This window comes from Galeopterus variegatus, unplaced genomic scaffold (assembly GCF_000696425.1).
Source record: "Galeopterus variegatus unplaced genomic scaffold, G_variegatus-3.0.2 Scaffold2794, whole genome shotgun sequence".
NCBI classification, from domain to species: domain Eukaryota; kingdom Metazoa; phylum Chordata; class Mammalia; order Dermoptera; family Cynocephalidae; genus Galeopterus; species Galeopterus variegatus.
Window position 1 is genome coordinate 120,982 of NW_007728905.1, and position 14,529 is coordinate 135,510.

The following is a 14,529-nucleotide window of genomic DNA, read 5'->3' on the forward strand; positions in this document are numbered from 1 at the left end:
AACCCCCAAGGTGATGGTATTAGGAAGCACAGACTTTGGGAGATGATTAGGTCATGAGGGTGTAGCCCTCAGGAGTGGGTTTAGTGCCCTTAGAAAAGAGGCCCCTATGTGAGAACACAGTGAGAAGGTGACCGTCAACAAACCAGGAAATGGGCCCTCACCAGACACTGCGTCTGCTGGGTACCTTGATCATGGACTTTCCAGCCCCCAGAACTGTGAGAAACATCTGCTGCTTAAGCCACCCTGTATGTGGTAATTTGTTACAGCAGCCTGAATGGACTAAGATCTCTTCTGCCCAAAGAGACTGTCACAGGGGCACGGCCACATGGCCCAGGACAGTCCCTTCTAATTGAAGAGTCTCCTGACTACATGCTTCTGATGTCCTGAAAGATAGGATGACACAGCAAGCAAACAGTGCACAGAGTGGTCCCAGGGAGCTTGGGGGAGAAGCTCCATGACATTGAAGTCATCAAGGAGCTGGCTGGTAAAGGAAGGGAAGACTCGTGCAGTAAGGACATGTCCTCGACATCCCTGAAAAAATGTCTGCCCTCCACTCACGTGTCCACTTAACATGGGACCTTGCTCCCCACCTTACGCATACTTACTGCAGAAGCCATTTAATACACAGCAGAGGAGAGCTGGAACGTTCTAACTGACTTAGTCCCAAAGGCTGTCAATGAACGGTGCCGTGGGGAATGACCAGATCTCGCAGAATGTCCCTAATAGACGCCGTTGTTCAATATCGATGTGATCACCAGGGAGAGGTCGAGAGTGCGACAGCTTCATGCTGCCACTGTTTCTCCCAGTGCGCCCATTCCTGGGCTGCTACTGCCCCTCCCCTCCTGCAACCTCCAGGCCCATTCTGACATCACGCTGACTGGTGAGGTGCCAGCATCACGGGGGCACAGCCTTGTCCTGCAATCCCTCTAAGCCTGTTATCTCTGCATCAGCTATGCCCCTGCCCCCCGAAGACAAATCTGGACTGTTATCCTAGCTCTCCTACTGGTGAGGCCAGAGCCTGTTCGCCCTTTCCTTCCCCTCTACTCCCCGCGTGGAGTGGCTTCTGCGTTCCTTCTTTTGATCCAAGTGGACCGTCGTTTCATGTGTCGTTCACCTGTCATTATGTCATGTACAGGTTGAAATCTACATTGTAAATTACTTTCCTTGCACTGCCCTGGACACGGCAATCAGGGTATCATGGCCCTATCCTGGACCGCATGTGCAACCATTCCAGGATCATGAAGGGGCCCCTGAGTTTTACACGTTTCTAAAAGGGGACACTGGATCCAAAGGGGCTGAGAACCACTGTTCCCCACTGGCCGGTCAGAGGCAGCTCGGCCATTGGGTGATGACTCTGGGATGGCTGGTTTCTCAGACCCTGGCTCCCACCTCAAAACGCGGACACCTGTGGATTATTAACGAGGATGGAGATTCCCCCCAAGGCACTAAGTAATGTGCTAAATGTCACTGCTCTATTCAGAGGCATTTGCCTTTCGTGAATTATGTAGAAATTATCTCCTTTTTTTTTTTGTTGTTGTGCTCTATTCAGAGGCATTTGCCTTTCGTGAATTATGTAGAAATTATCTCCTTTTTTTTTTTTTGTTGTTGTTGTCTTTTTTCGTGTCCGGCAACGGATCGCAACCCTCGGTGTTGCACCCGCACCTCGCTCAGCCAGTGAGTGGGAACCGGTCTGTATGTGGGATCCGAACCCTCGGCGGGAGCGCCGCCACGCTCCCAAGCAGCGCACTGCAGCAGTGTGCCACCGGGCCAGCCCCGAAATTATCTCCTTTTTATAACTCCTAGGTGAAGTCCTCTCTAAGGTCCAAGGCTCTGAGGAACAAGCTAGAAAGCAACTTCACCACTGGCCAGTTACAGTAGGAGGAACCCCAATGCTGTGAAGTCTGCTCTGCGTGGCCTAGATGACAGTGGAGGTGAGGCTGGCTCCTTGCCAGGGCCCTGAAATGTGCACCAGAGTCTCACCACTGGGGCACCCACCTGCTGGGAGCCGAGGCACCAGCCTTCACAGAGCAGGGCCTCCTGGGGAGGCAGCCGCAGCCCTGACTACCCAGGGTGGCCCTGCTGGGAGCTACAGAGCCAGTCTACACATGCCTCCCAGAGGTGGCAGCCAGCTGTGGTGAAGGCCAGGCCTCCTACTAGAACCACGAGCAGGAACTGGGCCTGGCTGTGCAAGCAGATGGCCTGAGAGCTCTCTAGATGGGCCAAGCAGGAGAGCCTCTTGCTGGACAACAGTGAACTGACCTGCAGGGAGCATGGGATTCAGCCTGCTGAGAATAAATGACTCCAGGCAGGGAGGCCTGCTGCAGGCTGAGGAGGAGCCCCTGACCACAGCCTCTGCCCCTCACACAGCATAGTCCTCTCCCACGGGGCCCCCTGGAGCCACCCACAGCCATACATGGCCAATCCGCCCTTACCAGATGTGTGCTAGAAGGTTCTGGGTGAGGCCTGAGTGCATGAAGATCTCCTTCACCTCCTGGCCACTCACGTAGCCATCCAGGTCCAGGTCAGTCTTCAGGAATATCTCATCAAATCGCATCTTGTCTGCCACAGGCACCACCCAGTTTATGATTGGCTGAAACACCGTTTTTAAGACAGTTAACCCAGAAGATTTTTATGACCAAAAGCACACGCTTTCTGATACGGGGCCAATTAAAGTGCTTTCACGCACATTTGGCACCAGACTCTCCTCACAGTTCCAAGAGGGCAGACAGTCTCCTCCTGGCAAGGTTCACAGCGTCTTTTGTCTTTGATTCTAAAGAAGCTTTTCCTCATCTAGCATTTTAAAAAATAATTAATATTATACAAGTTTCTCCTTTTAAACCTTCTCATAACAACAGCAACAGGAATAAAAACTTGATCAAATTGGTGAGGAAGTGGAGAGAGAAAGGACCTTGGAAACTTGGGCTGGAGGGATTGTCCCTCCAGAGCACAGTGACTGAGCACAAAAGCACCGGCCCACTCACTAGTTTAGTAAACTGCCACAAGCTGTGACATTTCCACCTGAATCATTCCTTTTGGTTAAGAGAGGACTTCTCAGTGTGCTGACAACTCAAAGATGCTAATAAGTACAGTATGGTGGAAGAGAAGGGGTTCAAGGTCAAGACCAGGAAACAACGGGGTAACTCATCTGCTTTTGTGAACAGGTCTCTCTCATTACCCACATCTAGCAGGATCCCGACGTGAGCTCCCTGAAATTGGAAACAGAGTTGGGGAAGCACACCATGTTACCCAGATTGTTTCAGTTCTAGGGTTTTTCAGGTAATGAGTAGACTCATTTAGCACAGCAAGGAATTTATCTAAGGACATATCAAAATCTATGGACCTAATTCAAATGGTGAGAGTTCACATGGCAAGAGAGACCAGAGTTTACTTGTGGCATTTTATGATGTGAATTTTGTAAACCACCTCAAGTCTGTTGTGGAATGAGGTCAGGGCAGACATGAAGATGCACATAAGGGACCTCTGATGACAAAAGGGCTTGCTGCCTTTAAGTCAAGTGGCTACAACAAGCTAACCTCGGAAGCCAGGATCCCGTGAAGAAGTGAAAGTGTCAGACAAGCTGGACTGAGCGGGGAGAACAGTGACTGTGTCCCACAGATCCCCAGAAATTAGAACTCTGGGCTGACAATGTCCTAACATTTGCTGTGCCAACGAAGTAAACTTGCTGCAGCGAGACTGATGCCAGCTTGGCTACAGATCCCACACAGGGCAGTTTTCCACTTGGAGCTGGGTCTCCCTGAAAGGGACCAGGTTTAAGGCCGGCTCAGCAGCTGCAGGCCCCAAATGAAGAACACGCCCTGGTGGCTGGAAGCAGCTTCACCCCAATCTGGTCATGACAACAGAACTGGGTGGCCGTTGGGGTACACCAGAGTACTGCTGGCTTAGGATAAGGAAAGTGGGGGTGGGGAAGCTTGTCGACTGTGGGACCTCAGAAATGCCCGTTTTCACGACTGATCCCACCAGCTGCCCCATCCCTGGGGGAGGAGACACACCCTCCCTCGCCACCCCACCCGATGCCACTGGTAAAATTGGTCCAGTTCAGGGGTCTGCATCAGGCTCCCAGGATCTGGGGGAAACCCCAAGATCACCATGGAGGGGGCTTATGAGGCTGGGTGGCCTTTGCTTGTGAGCAAATTTGGCCCCACTTGTTCCTTCACAAATAAAACATCTGCACAAACCTGCCCCCCAGGACTTCATAAGAACTCTTGGCAAGGACACAAGGTGCTGTCTCAGAAAACAACAGCTCGAGCAGGTGATGAGTGGTCCAGCCTTGGCTCTCTTTCTAACCCCAACCCACCGGCCCCCTGGCTCACCCTGTCCCGGCCTTTTTCCTGTTTCTAGAACACACCAAGTGCTTCAGAGCCTAGGCAAGGGCTAGTCCTCTGATGGCTTCTTGCCACTGAGGTTTCAGCCTGGATGTCACCTGGCTGATAGCCTTCAAGCTGTCTGTCTGTAGGAGCACACGCCCCTCCTCACTCCCAGCACTTCCAGGCAAGGCCTGTTGAGCTCTCTCATGGCTGTCTGGCCTTCCTCAGTTTACTGATTTGCTTGTAATCTGTCTCCCCAAGGAGGGCCTGTTGCCGGTCACTGCAGCACCCCCAGGGCCCACGGGAAGCACCAGGGTATGGCTGGTGAGTTATGAAGGTGCCTTCTGGATGCTGGGCTGGTGTGTGCTGACCACACGAAACTCACAGAGGGGGCTAACTCCCGTCAGCCCTGCCTCTCTACAGTCAGTGGCTTCAACTGGTGACTGAGCCCCCCCCGCACCCTCTCTGATCATCTTCTTGTAATCTGTCTCCCCAAGGAGGGCCTGTTGCCGGTCACTGCAGCACCCCCAGGGCCCACCGGAAGCACCAGGGTATGGCTGGTGAGTTATGAAGGCGCCTTCTGGATGCTGGGCTGGTGTGTGCTGACCACACGAAACTCACAGAGGGGGCTAACTCCCGTCAGCCCTGCCTCTCCACAGTCAGTGGCTTCAACTGGTGACTGAGCCCCCCCGCACCCTCTCTGATCATCTCTTTTAAACTACAGGACACAATGCCTTACTCTACAAGCTCCTTGAGAACGAGCCTCCCGGGCTGAACACTAACTGTACAAATAGGTTTGTGCACAAGAAAACAATGTCCGATCATGTGCTTCTCACTTTCACCCATATTCCCAAGTCGCATGGTGTGGGGCCTTCCTGTTAAGACCACTCGCTCACGGCTATGCCTCTGAAACCACAAATGAGGCAGGAAGCAACGCACGATTCCAGGTGTAACTCACATCCACCGCCTTGCACGATGGAGACCATGTCAAAGGTACCCTTTTATAAAGAGCACAATGTGATGCTGCATTTGTCCAAACAAGAAATTTATTTTTAGATATTTAATATGTTGTCGTGGGGAGAAACGGAGCCACCAGGTTTCTCCCTACCATGGGACAGTCACCTCCCTTGCTCACCTCATCATTCAACATACACAGATGCTCCCTAACTTACTATGGAGCTATGCCCTGATAAATCCTTGAATGAAAATATCCTTAAGTGGAAAATGCATTTAACATACCTAACCCTCAGAACATCATAGCGTAGCCTCACCCACCTTAAACGTGCTCAGAACACTTACCTTAGCCTAGAGTTGGGCAAAATCATCTAACACAAAGTCTAAAGTATTTAATACACCGTGCAGTTTATTGATGTTCTCCTGAACACGTATTGCTTTCACAACATTGTAAGGTTGAAAAATCCTAAGTCAAACCATCATAAGTCGGGGACCATCTGTATTTATTAAGCACCTTCTAGAGGCTGAGATTATAACCAAGAATTAACTCTGCTCTCCGAAGCTGATGGGTTAGTCATGGAGACAGACAATATGTAACTAGCCAGGCCAGCCGCAGAGGACCGAAGAAAGCAGATAGGGAAGGAGAAGGCCTAGGTGGGCAGGGCCCAGGGGTGCTGGTTATCGGGGGTGGTCCCACAGGCTCCCGTCAAGCAAGGTGCCGAGGCACCATGTGGGGATGTGTCCTCCCAGCAGAGGGACCAGCAGGACAGAAGCCAGAGGAAGAAGGGACTCGGTGTACAGAACTACCCAGAGGCCTGCAGCCGGGGCAGACCTGAGGAGGGAGCCTGGAGGTGGGAGCCTGCGGCTGTGTGAAGGAGGGACATCTACATGCAAGTGAAAGAGAAAGGTTGTTCTGAATCCCTGGAGGAAATATTTTCACAAAACATTCAACTGCACACTTTACCTTTTCTGGGTCAGTGATTACTCGCTCGCGAACAACACCATGCTGCACTCAGAGAAGCGGCCATGAACAGGCCGTGAATGCCGAGGCTCCTACCTGTGTTTGCTTGATGCTGTGCTTGGGGGATAAGCTGCCCGTGCTGTTGAGGCTGCTGACGCTGCCATGGGACGGCGTGGAGCGGAGGCTGTCCTTTGGCGGAGGGCTGGCAGGCAGGACAGGCACAGCACCAGGGAACACGGTCTTCTTTCTCTTGGAGGGCGGGATGAGGGATGGGGGCAGGATGGAGGGCACAGGCTCCTTCTCGAGGGCTCGGTACACCAAGTGCATAGCCTGTGAGGGTGGTGAGAGTGGCGCTGAAGTGGCATGGCCAGGGCCGGAGACACCAAGAGCAGGAGAAGGGCGGGGCTGACCAGAGCAAAATCCATCTTTTTTGCTGAGTTATCCTCCAATGCCTAACTTTTCTAAGGTGTGAGTTGAATGACACGAGACCGAAATGAGTACAGAAAGAACTCAGTCATGGCAGACTCCACATATGTCCCTTCACCACTCAGGAATGCCACCAACTCCAGGGCTACAACTTCCAAAGGGCTGGGATTTGCAAGTCTAAAGACACCATGAGAACAGCCTGTCTGTCAAGATATTCAGAAGACACAGAAAATGGTGCCCAAGGGCATGTATACTGTGCCAAGGACAGATTAACTTTGTCTAAAACAAGGATTTAAAAGTCTATTTTAGGGCTGGCCGGTTAGCTCAGTTGGTTAGAGCACAGTGTTATAACACCAAGGCCAAAGGTTTGGATCCCTATACCGGCAAGCTGCCAAAAAAAATTTTTTTTTAAACTGTATTTTTATAATAAATTATTTAAAAAAAATTTTTTTTTTAAAGTCTGTTTTAAAAGATAACAAGAACAAACCAAAATCACAACCTCCCCCCTTCAAAAGTGTCTCTAAGTTGCTATCTGCATAGAGAACAGAAAATAAATAACATAGGTAAGACTTAAAGCCACATAACATCTTTGAAATGTTAAACTCAGCTAGTGATTAAAAGAAAAGCAAAGTAACACAGTTCTGAGGCCCATTTACAGATCAGCACAAATCTTGGCTGAAATGATGAAAAATGATCAAAACAAAACAGAAATGGAAACTCGGGGCTTGTGAGGCTGTGAGGGGGAAGGTGCGTTCCAAGGTGCCCAAGTACACTCTGCGCCAGTGACCCCAGTGCAGAGGGCCCATTCAATGATACAAATGCCTCAAATCAGGTGTGGTCAGAAGAAATATCAAAAATACACAATGAGGGGCTGGGGGTGGGGGCGGGTGGGAAGATCCTGTTTAATGGGGACAGAGTTTCAGCTGGGGAAGATGAAGTTCTGGAGAGGGATGTTGGCAGTGGTAGCACGACAGTGTGAACATACTAATGCCACTGAGCTGCACACTTAGAAATGGTTGATGAGGGCCGGCCCGGTGGCGCACTTGGTAGAGTGCAGCGCTTGGGAGCACAGCAGCGCTCCCACCGAGGGTTCGGATCCCATATAGAGACCGGTTCGCTCACTGGTTGAGCGCGGTGCAGGCGCGACACCGAGGGTTGCGATCCCATTGCCGGTTGCGGTGCGGGCGCGACACCGAGGGTTGCGATCCCGTTACCGGTCACGAAAAAAGAGACAAAAAGATAAAAAAGAAAAAAAAAAGAAATGATTGATGATTACTAGTTCTGTGAACTTGAAAAAAAAAAAAGGAAAGAAATGGTTAAGGTGATGTGTTTTGGGGCCGGCCCGGTGGCGCACTGCTACAGTGCGCCGCTTGGGAGCGCGGCGGCACTCCCGCCGAGGGTTCGGATCCCACATACAGACCGGTTCCTGCTCACTGGCTGAGCGAGGGGCGGGCGCAGCACCGAGGGTTGCAATCCCATTGCCGGTCCTGGTCTGGTACGGGTGCGACACTGAGGGTTGCAGTCCATTGCCGGACACGACAAAAAGACAAAAAAAGACAAAAAAAAAAAAAGATGGTGTGTTTTATGTCNACCGAGGGTTGCAATCCCATTGCCGGTCCTGGTCCGGTACGGGTGCGACACTGAGGGTTGCAGTCCATTGCCGGACACGACAAAAAGACAAAAAAAGACAAAAAAAAAAAAGATGGTGTGTTTTATGTTATGTGTGTTTTATCACTAAAATATAAATAAATCAATAATGGACGAAGGTTAGCTCGGTTGGCTGGAGTGCAGTGTTATAACACCAAGGTCAAGTGTTTGGATCCCCATACTGACCAGCTGTCAAAAAAAAAAAAAAAAAGTAAAACTGCTGGAAAAAAATTTTTTTTTGAAAAATAAACAAATAAGTAGTGGACAACCACAGAAAACGACAGGATGACTGGGGAAATACGGCAAATGTCCTGAGCTGGAAAGGCAGAATCTCCCCAGGTTGGATAGAAACACCCACGTCTGAGCACTGTTAGGCACAGGAGATCATGAGGCAAAATGTAAGAGAACTTGGTCATTTCCCTGGAGGAGAGTTCAAACTTAACCTAAAAGTTTCAAATTTCACAGGTCTTATACATATGTAAAGTAAGATAATCATTAGTTTCAATCTGCATGTATGTTGTAAAATCACATATAAAGACATTTAAAATCCCTAAGACAGAAGACGGATGTTGGGCATACTGTTATATTTCATAGTTTTTCTGCTATTTGGGAATTCCCAGATAATCTACAGGTTTGGTTTTGGTTTGGCTGAACTCAATCACTATTTATTAAAGCATCATCCTTAACTACAAGGGGCCACTTCATTCTACTCTGAGATTTAATGGAAGAAGATGAGTGAATAAATCCCATTATTGGCAGAGAACGGCCAAAGACATGATGGAAGGAGGTGGAGGAGAAAGGGCATCGCCTCGGTGGGATTCCTGCCCCACAAGTGCATGACGTGGATGATGAGGAAGTGGCAGACAACCCCACACCCCAAAACACTGGACAGTGACTGGCCTGTGCTCTCCACAATGGCCATGCCATGAGACATGACAGCAGACAGAGGAGCTACTCTAGATTAGAGGGCACAAAAGACACGGGACAACAGAATATAACACATGGGCTGATGTTCTTTCACCATAAGGGACATTTTGGGGACAATTGGTAAAATCTGAATAATATCCTTAGATAATAGACAATATAATAACATACTACTGTATAATATAAAATGCGTTAGATACAATAGAAAATATAATAAATTAGATATCCTGTAAATTTCCTGGTTTGAACTAGACAATGGTTAGGTAAGAGAATTCCTTGTTTTTAGGAAACACACGCTGAAGCATCTTGGCATAAAGAGGCATTCTGTCTGGAGCTCAACTCTACAACAGTTCATGGGCTGGCCAGCTAACGCACTTGGGAGAGCGTGGTGTTGGTAACACCAAGGTCAGGGGCTCAGATCCCCATACCCGCCAGCCACCAAAAAAATAGAATGAAACAGTTCAAGGGAAACACCCGTGTGCATGTATACATACACACACTATGAAGAGAGAGACGCGGGGAGAGGGGAGGGAGGCGAAGGATGAGGCAGGTGTAGTAACGTACGACCCTGGGGAATCGGGGTGAAGGGTATCCAAAAGATTTCTCTGTATCACTGCAGTTTTTGCATATACCCAGAATGATGTCAACAGAAACACTTTTAACAAATTAAGAAAAACAGTTCAGATCCCTGTACTGACCAGCTGTCAAAAAACAAATTAAGAAAAACAAATGAATCCAGAGCACACACACCCCCCCCCCACAAATGGCACGTTTCCTTCCTCAGCGAGTGGGGAAGAGACACGGCAGGGGCCTACCACAGCGAACTCATCCCGGTCCAGGTGCCCGTCCTTGTCGATGTCACTGAGGTCCCAGACCTATGAGGGAGACCAGCCAGGGTTACTAGGGAGGCAGGGCCATGTGAAAGCCAGCCTGCTGGCTGGGACGCAGGTCTTGAGTCCACAGTGCTCACCAGGTTAGAGAGAGGCCATCAAGGTGAACTTAGGAACCAGTCTGTGGGTCATCTGAAAACCATCATCATACCAAGTAGCCTCAATTCCAGGATCCTTTCCACAGTCATTTGATGTGTTCATTTGATGTGACAAACACCATGGTTATAACCGTATCCAAGGCTATACTTTAAACAGCCTGTTTTTTTCTTTATTGCCTTATTAAGAAATCTTACATAGAAAAGACGGCTTTGACTTTGGCACAGGTGTTGCTCTAAACACAAGCCTCACCTGTTCATTCGCACAAACCCAGCCCCCTCTCCCTGCATCTGTGGCTGGGCAAGGCTGTGGGCACAGTTTGGAACAGGTCTCTGGCGTCTTGCCTACTCTTCCCCAGAAGTAGATGGTGAGACAGATGCCAGGGAATGTTCCAGGCCTGCTCAGCACCCTGAAGAGGAGGGGGGGATAGGCATGGGTTCCTGGACTGTTAAAGGCCCAACCAAGGTGCTCACTTACCCACCCAGACCAGCACACCTGCCTAACCCTGACAATGCTGGGCACGTGGCCACTGCCCGGAGCTAAGCAGACACACTGGGGTCCACCCATGATGCTTCCCGTGTCAGCATTCCGACTCCCCAAGTTAAAGGCCCAACCAAGGTGCTCACTTACCCACCCAGACCAGCACACCTGCCTAACCCTGAAAATGCTGGGCACGTGGCCACTGCCCGGAGCTAAGCAGACACACTGGGGTCCACCCATGATGCTTCCCGTGTCAGCACTCCGACTCCCCAGTCAGTGCCTAGGACTTCAGTCCATGCAGGCTTCTCCCATCCAGGTCCTCCCCTCCACCTCAGCTGCAAGAGCCTCCAACTGGCATCCCTGCCTCCAGTCTTGTCCCTGTGGTTACCACAGGAACCCCTATAGAATGCACACCTGACCCTACCCTGCCATACCAACAGCATCCAGTCCTGCCCCTCAACCTGGCAGACGGACTACCAAATAAATGCACACACCACACAGGAATGGGCTACCACATCCTGCTGGGATGGAAAGTCATGCCTCATAAAGCCAGATGGCAATCAGCATGGGTCCCCATCACAGGACTCTGTCTACACCATGCCACAGCCAATGTTAGGATAAAGGAATTTGAAAGCTCCCCTGCCACAGCTGCCCTGTTCAAGACGCACTCTACCGGAAAGATGTAAGTGTGAACGGGCTTTAGTCCTTGAGCAAATCATGATCAAAATCAACTTTAGGGCTGGCCCCATGGCTCACTCGGGATAGTGCGGTGCTGATAACACCAAGGCCACGGGTTCGGATCCCTATGTAGGGATGGCCAATTCGCTCACTTGGAGAGCGTGGTGCTGACAACATCAAGTCGAGGGTTAAGATCCCCTTACCGGTCATCTTTAAAAAAATAAAAAAATCAACTTTAAACACAGGAAGTCCTCTGTTTCTAACAGTAAAACAGTAAATAAATGATAGAAGCTCCTCACGAACAGAGGGAAGGTCTGGGCAAGATTTACAAGGCAGAGCAGCAGCTACTGCCATCCTGAAATAGAAAACGCAGGCAGCGCGTAAAAGGGGCTGTCGGGGAGAAGGGTTTCAGCAGTGGCTTCCAGTCTGCCTCTGACATAAATAAGGCCCAACGTGAGTGGCACCGAGGGACAGCAGACCTCTCACCACCTGCTGTGGCCACATGCTGCAGCTACTGAGAGCTCTGAGAAAATACCCTCAAGTGTCCACTAATGGATGAACAGTTAAACACAACGTGGTGTAGAATATACAATGGAATGTTACTCGGCCTCAAAAGTTAGTTCTGACACCTGCTACAACATGGATGCACCCAAAGGACATCATGCTCAGTGAAATGAGCCAGACACAGAATGACAAATACTGTGATTCCACTTACATGAGGTGCCTAGCATCGTCAAATTCATACAGCCAGAAAGTAGAACGGGGGTGCCAGGTGCTGGGGGGAGGGGATGGGGAGCAAGTGTTTAATGGGGAGAGTTCCAGTTGGGGAAGATGAACAGGTTCTGGAGATGATGGTGGTGACCGCTACACAACAACATGAATATACTTAACATGACTGAACGCTTAGAGGTGGTTAAGATGGTAAATTTTATGTGATGTGTATTTTACAATTAAATATAAAAATATTTTTAAAAAGAGAGGAAAAAAAAGACAGCACCCTCAATAAGAGAAGCAGGAGCCTGAGCAGACACGGCACATGCGAGCAGCCGTGAGTACAGAGAAGCCAGATGCTGTCTGTCTGTCTTGAGTACCTGGGAGGCTCTCCCCCGTCCATCAGACATGCTGACTCAGTGCTTTGAGAAGCCCAAGAATGCTTACAACAGAAACAAACAATCAGCACTTCAGGGTTGCTTTTTCATTGTTTCTAGAAGCATCTCTCTTTACAACAGTCCTCCCCAATTCCCACACACAGCCCCTCGACTCCCCTCTGCCTGTGTGCAAGGCCTCACAGGCCCTCTGCCGCTGGCTGCTCCAGCAAGGCCTGAACACAAGCTCTGCCGGAAAAGAGCCACCACATTTTGAGAAATAAGATTTCTTTGGCTCTGTCTCAAAGTTCGCACCACGCAATGAAACTACCGAGAGAGAAATCCTTCAGAACTATTATTGTCGCTGGCAAAGGGCTCTGTTACAAGGGTGACTTCGCAATGTCTCGGTCACATGAAACCTCTTCTTGCTCTGTCCCTGCACAGACCTCCCCCAACACACACACACAACCTTTCCAAGAAGGAAACAAACCAACAGTGTAAAAAAAGGACAAAAGTGCTTGGGGCGGGGCGGGGGGGTGAGGAGGTTTGTCTTTACTTTATAGCAACAGTGTCATTAATGTCAGTATTTAAAGCCAATTAAAAGTGAGAAAATGTGACAATCCTCTGAAAATAAGTGGAGGATGAGGGGGCCTCACATTATCTGGGGGAATGTGTCTGTGTCCCATGTTCATTTCCTTCAGGAGTAATTCTGTACTTATTAGAAAACACCACTTGTTTTTTTTTCCTAGAAGCAGTAACGCATCTTTCCAGCCACAACATCCTCTGTCTTAAAAATAACACTTGAAGTGCCGAGAGAAGCATTTTCACAAAGCAATGAGAGCCTCAGAAAGAATAATAATGTGCAAATTGGCTGGAAAAAAGAGAGAAAGCAACAAACACAGCTGGGGGTCTATGCACTTGCAAGTTCTCCCAATTTCATCTTCTTTACTGAGTAACCAACACAAGCAGCAAAACCACAGAATGTGACCTAAAAATGCAAGATTTGAACTACAGGCTTTTAAGAATCCAACTGCTGAAACTTAGCTAGTTGCCCCAGTAAGTTACTCCCAATTATAGTCAAAGGCCATGGCATTTCCAAAAGATTTTCATCTGAAAAAGCATTTCACCCAAATTCCATGGCCACTCACACTGAGACACAGTAGATGATACGATCATCCTATAAAATGTTTTAAACAACAAGAACAGCTCCACAGGAAGGACAGCCCAGTAGCTGTCCTTATGCACTTACCCTCACAGCCCAGTGGGCCTCTGCAGAGGGCGGCGTGACCATCAGAGGGCTGCTGGTGTCATGCTGAGAAGAAAGAGAAACATTCCCTTGTGGCTGACAGAGAATCAAATTACAGGAGGATGTTTTTATTGAAAATGACACACATTTCAAAGTGCTTTCAAAAAGGGGGGAAGACCTCAAAAGTTAAACACAGAATTACCTACCTTATGACCCATTAATTCCACACCCAGGTACAGACCCAAAAGACTGGAAAACAAGGGTTCAAATCCTTGTACACACATGCTCATAAACTCACAGTTCACAATAGCCAAAAGGTGGAAGCTACCCAAATGCCCACCAAAGGATGAATTGATAATGATGTGGTTCATTCACACAATGGAATATTACGCAGCCATAAAAAGGAATGAAGCACTAACACATGCTATAACGTGGATGAACTTAGAAAACATCATGCTGGGGCCGGCCCGGTGGCGCACTGCTACAGTGCGCCGCTTGGGAGCGTGGCGGCGCTCCCGCCGAGGGTTTGGATCCCACATACAGACCGGTTCCCGCTCACTGGCTGAGCAACGTGCGGGTGCAACACCAAGGGTTGCGATCCCGTTGCCGGTCCCAGCCCGGTACGGGTGCGGCACTGAAGGTTGCAATCCGTTGCCGGACACGAAAAAAGACAAAAAGGAAAAAAAAAAAAAAAGAAAACATCATGCTGGGTGAAAGAAGCCAGACACGGGCCAGCCCGGTGGCGCACTGGAGAGTGCGCTGCTTGTGAGCGCGGTGGCGCTCCCGCCGAGGGTTTGGATCCCACATACAGACCGGT

General features: G+C 49.5%; 1 protein-coding gene across 1 annotated transcript in view; it reads right to left on the reverse strand.

Moving 5' to 3' along the window:
* The window catches only part of EPS15L1 (epidermal growth factor receptor pathway substrate 15-like 1), an 81,075-nt gene that overhangs the window by 60,503 nt on the left and 6,043 nt on the right, over positions 1–14,529 (reverse strand). Inside the window, exons 6-9 of the mRNA XM_008583016.1 lie at positions 13,716–13,778; positions 10,053–10,112; positions 6,337–6,570; positions 2,433–2,590 (exon numbers count right to left, since the gene is read on the reverse strand). Coding sequence (XP_008581238.1) covers positions 2,433–2,590; positions 6,337–6,570; positions 10,053–10,112; positions 13,716–13,778 — 515 coding nt within the window. The remainder of the gene's footprint in view (positions 1–2,432; positions 2,591–6,336; positions 6,571–10,052; positions 10,113–13,715; positions 13,779–14,529) is intronic.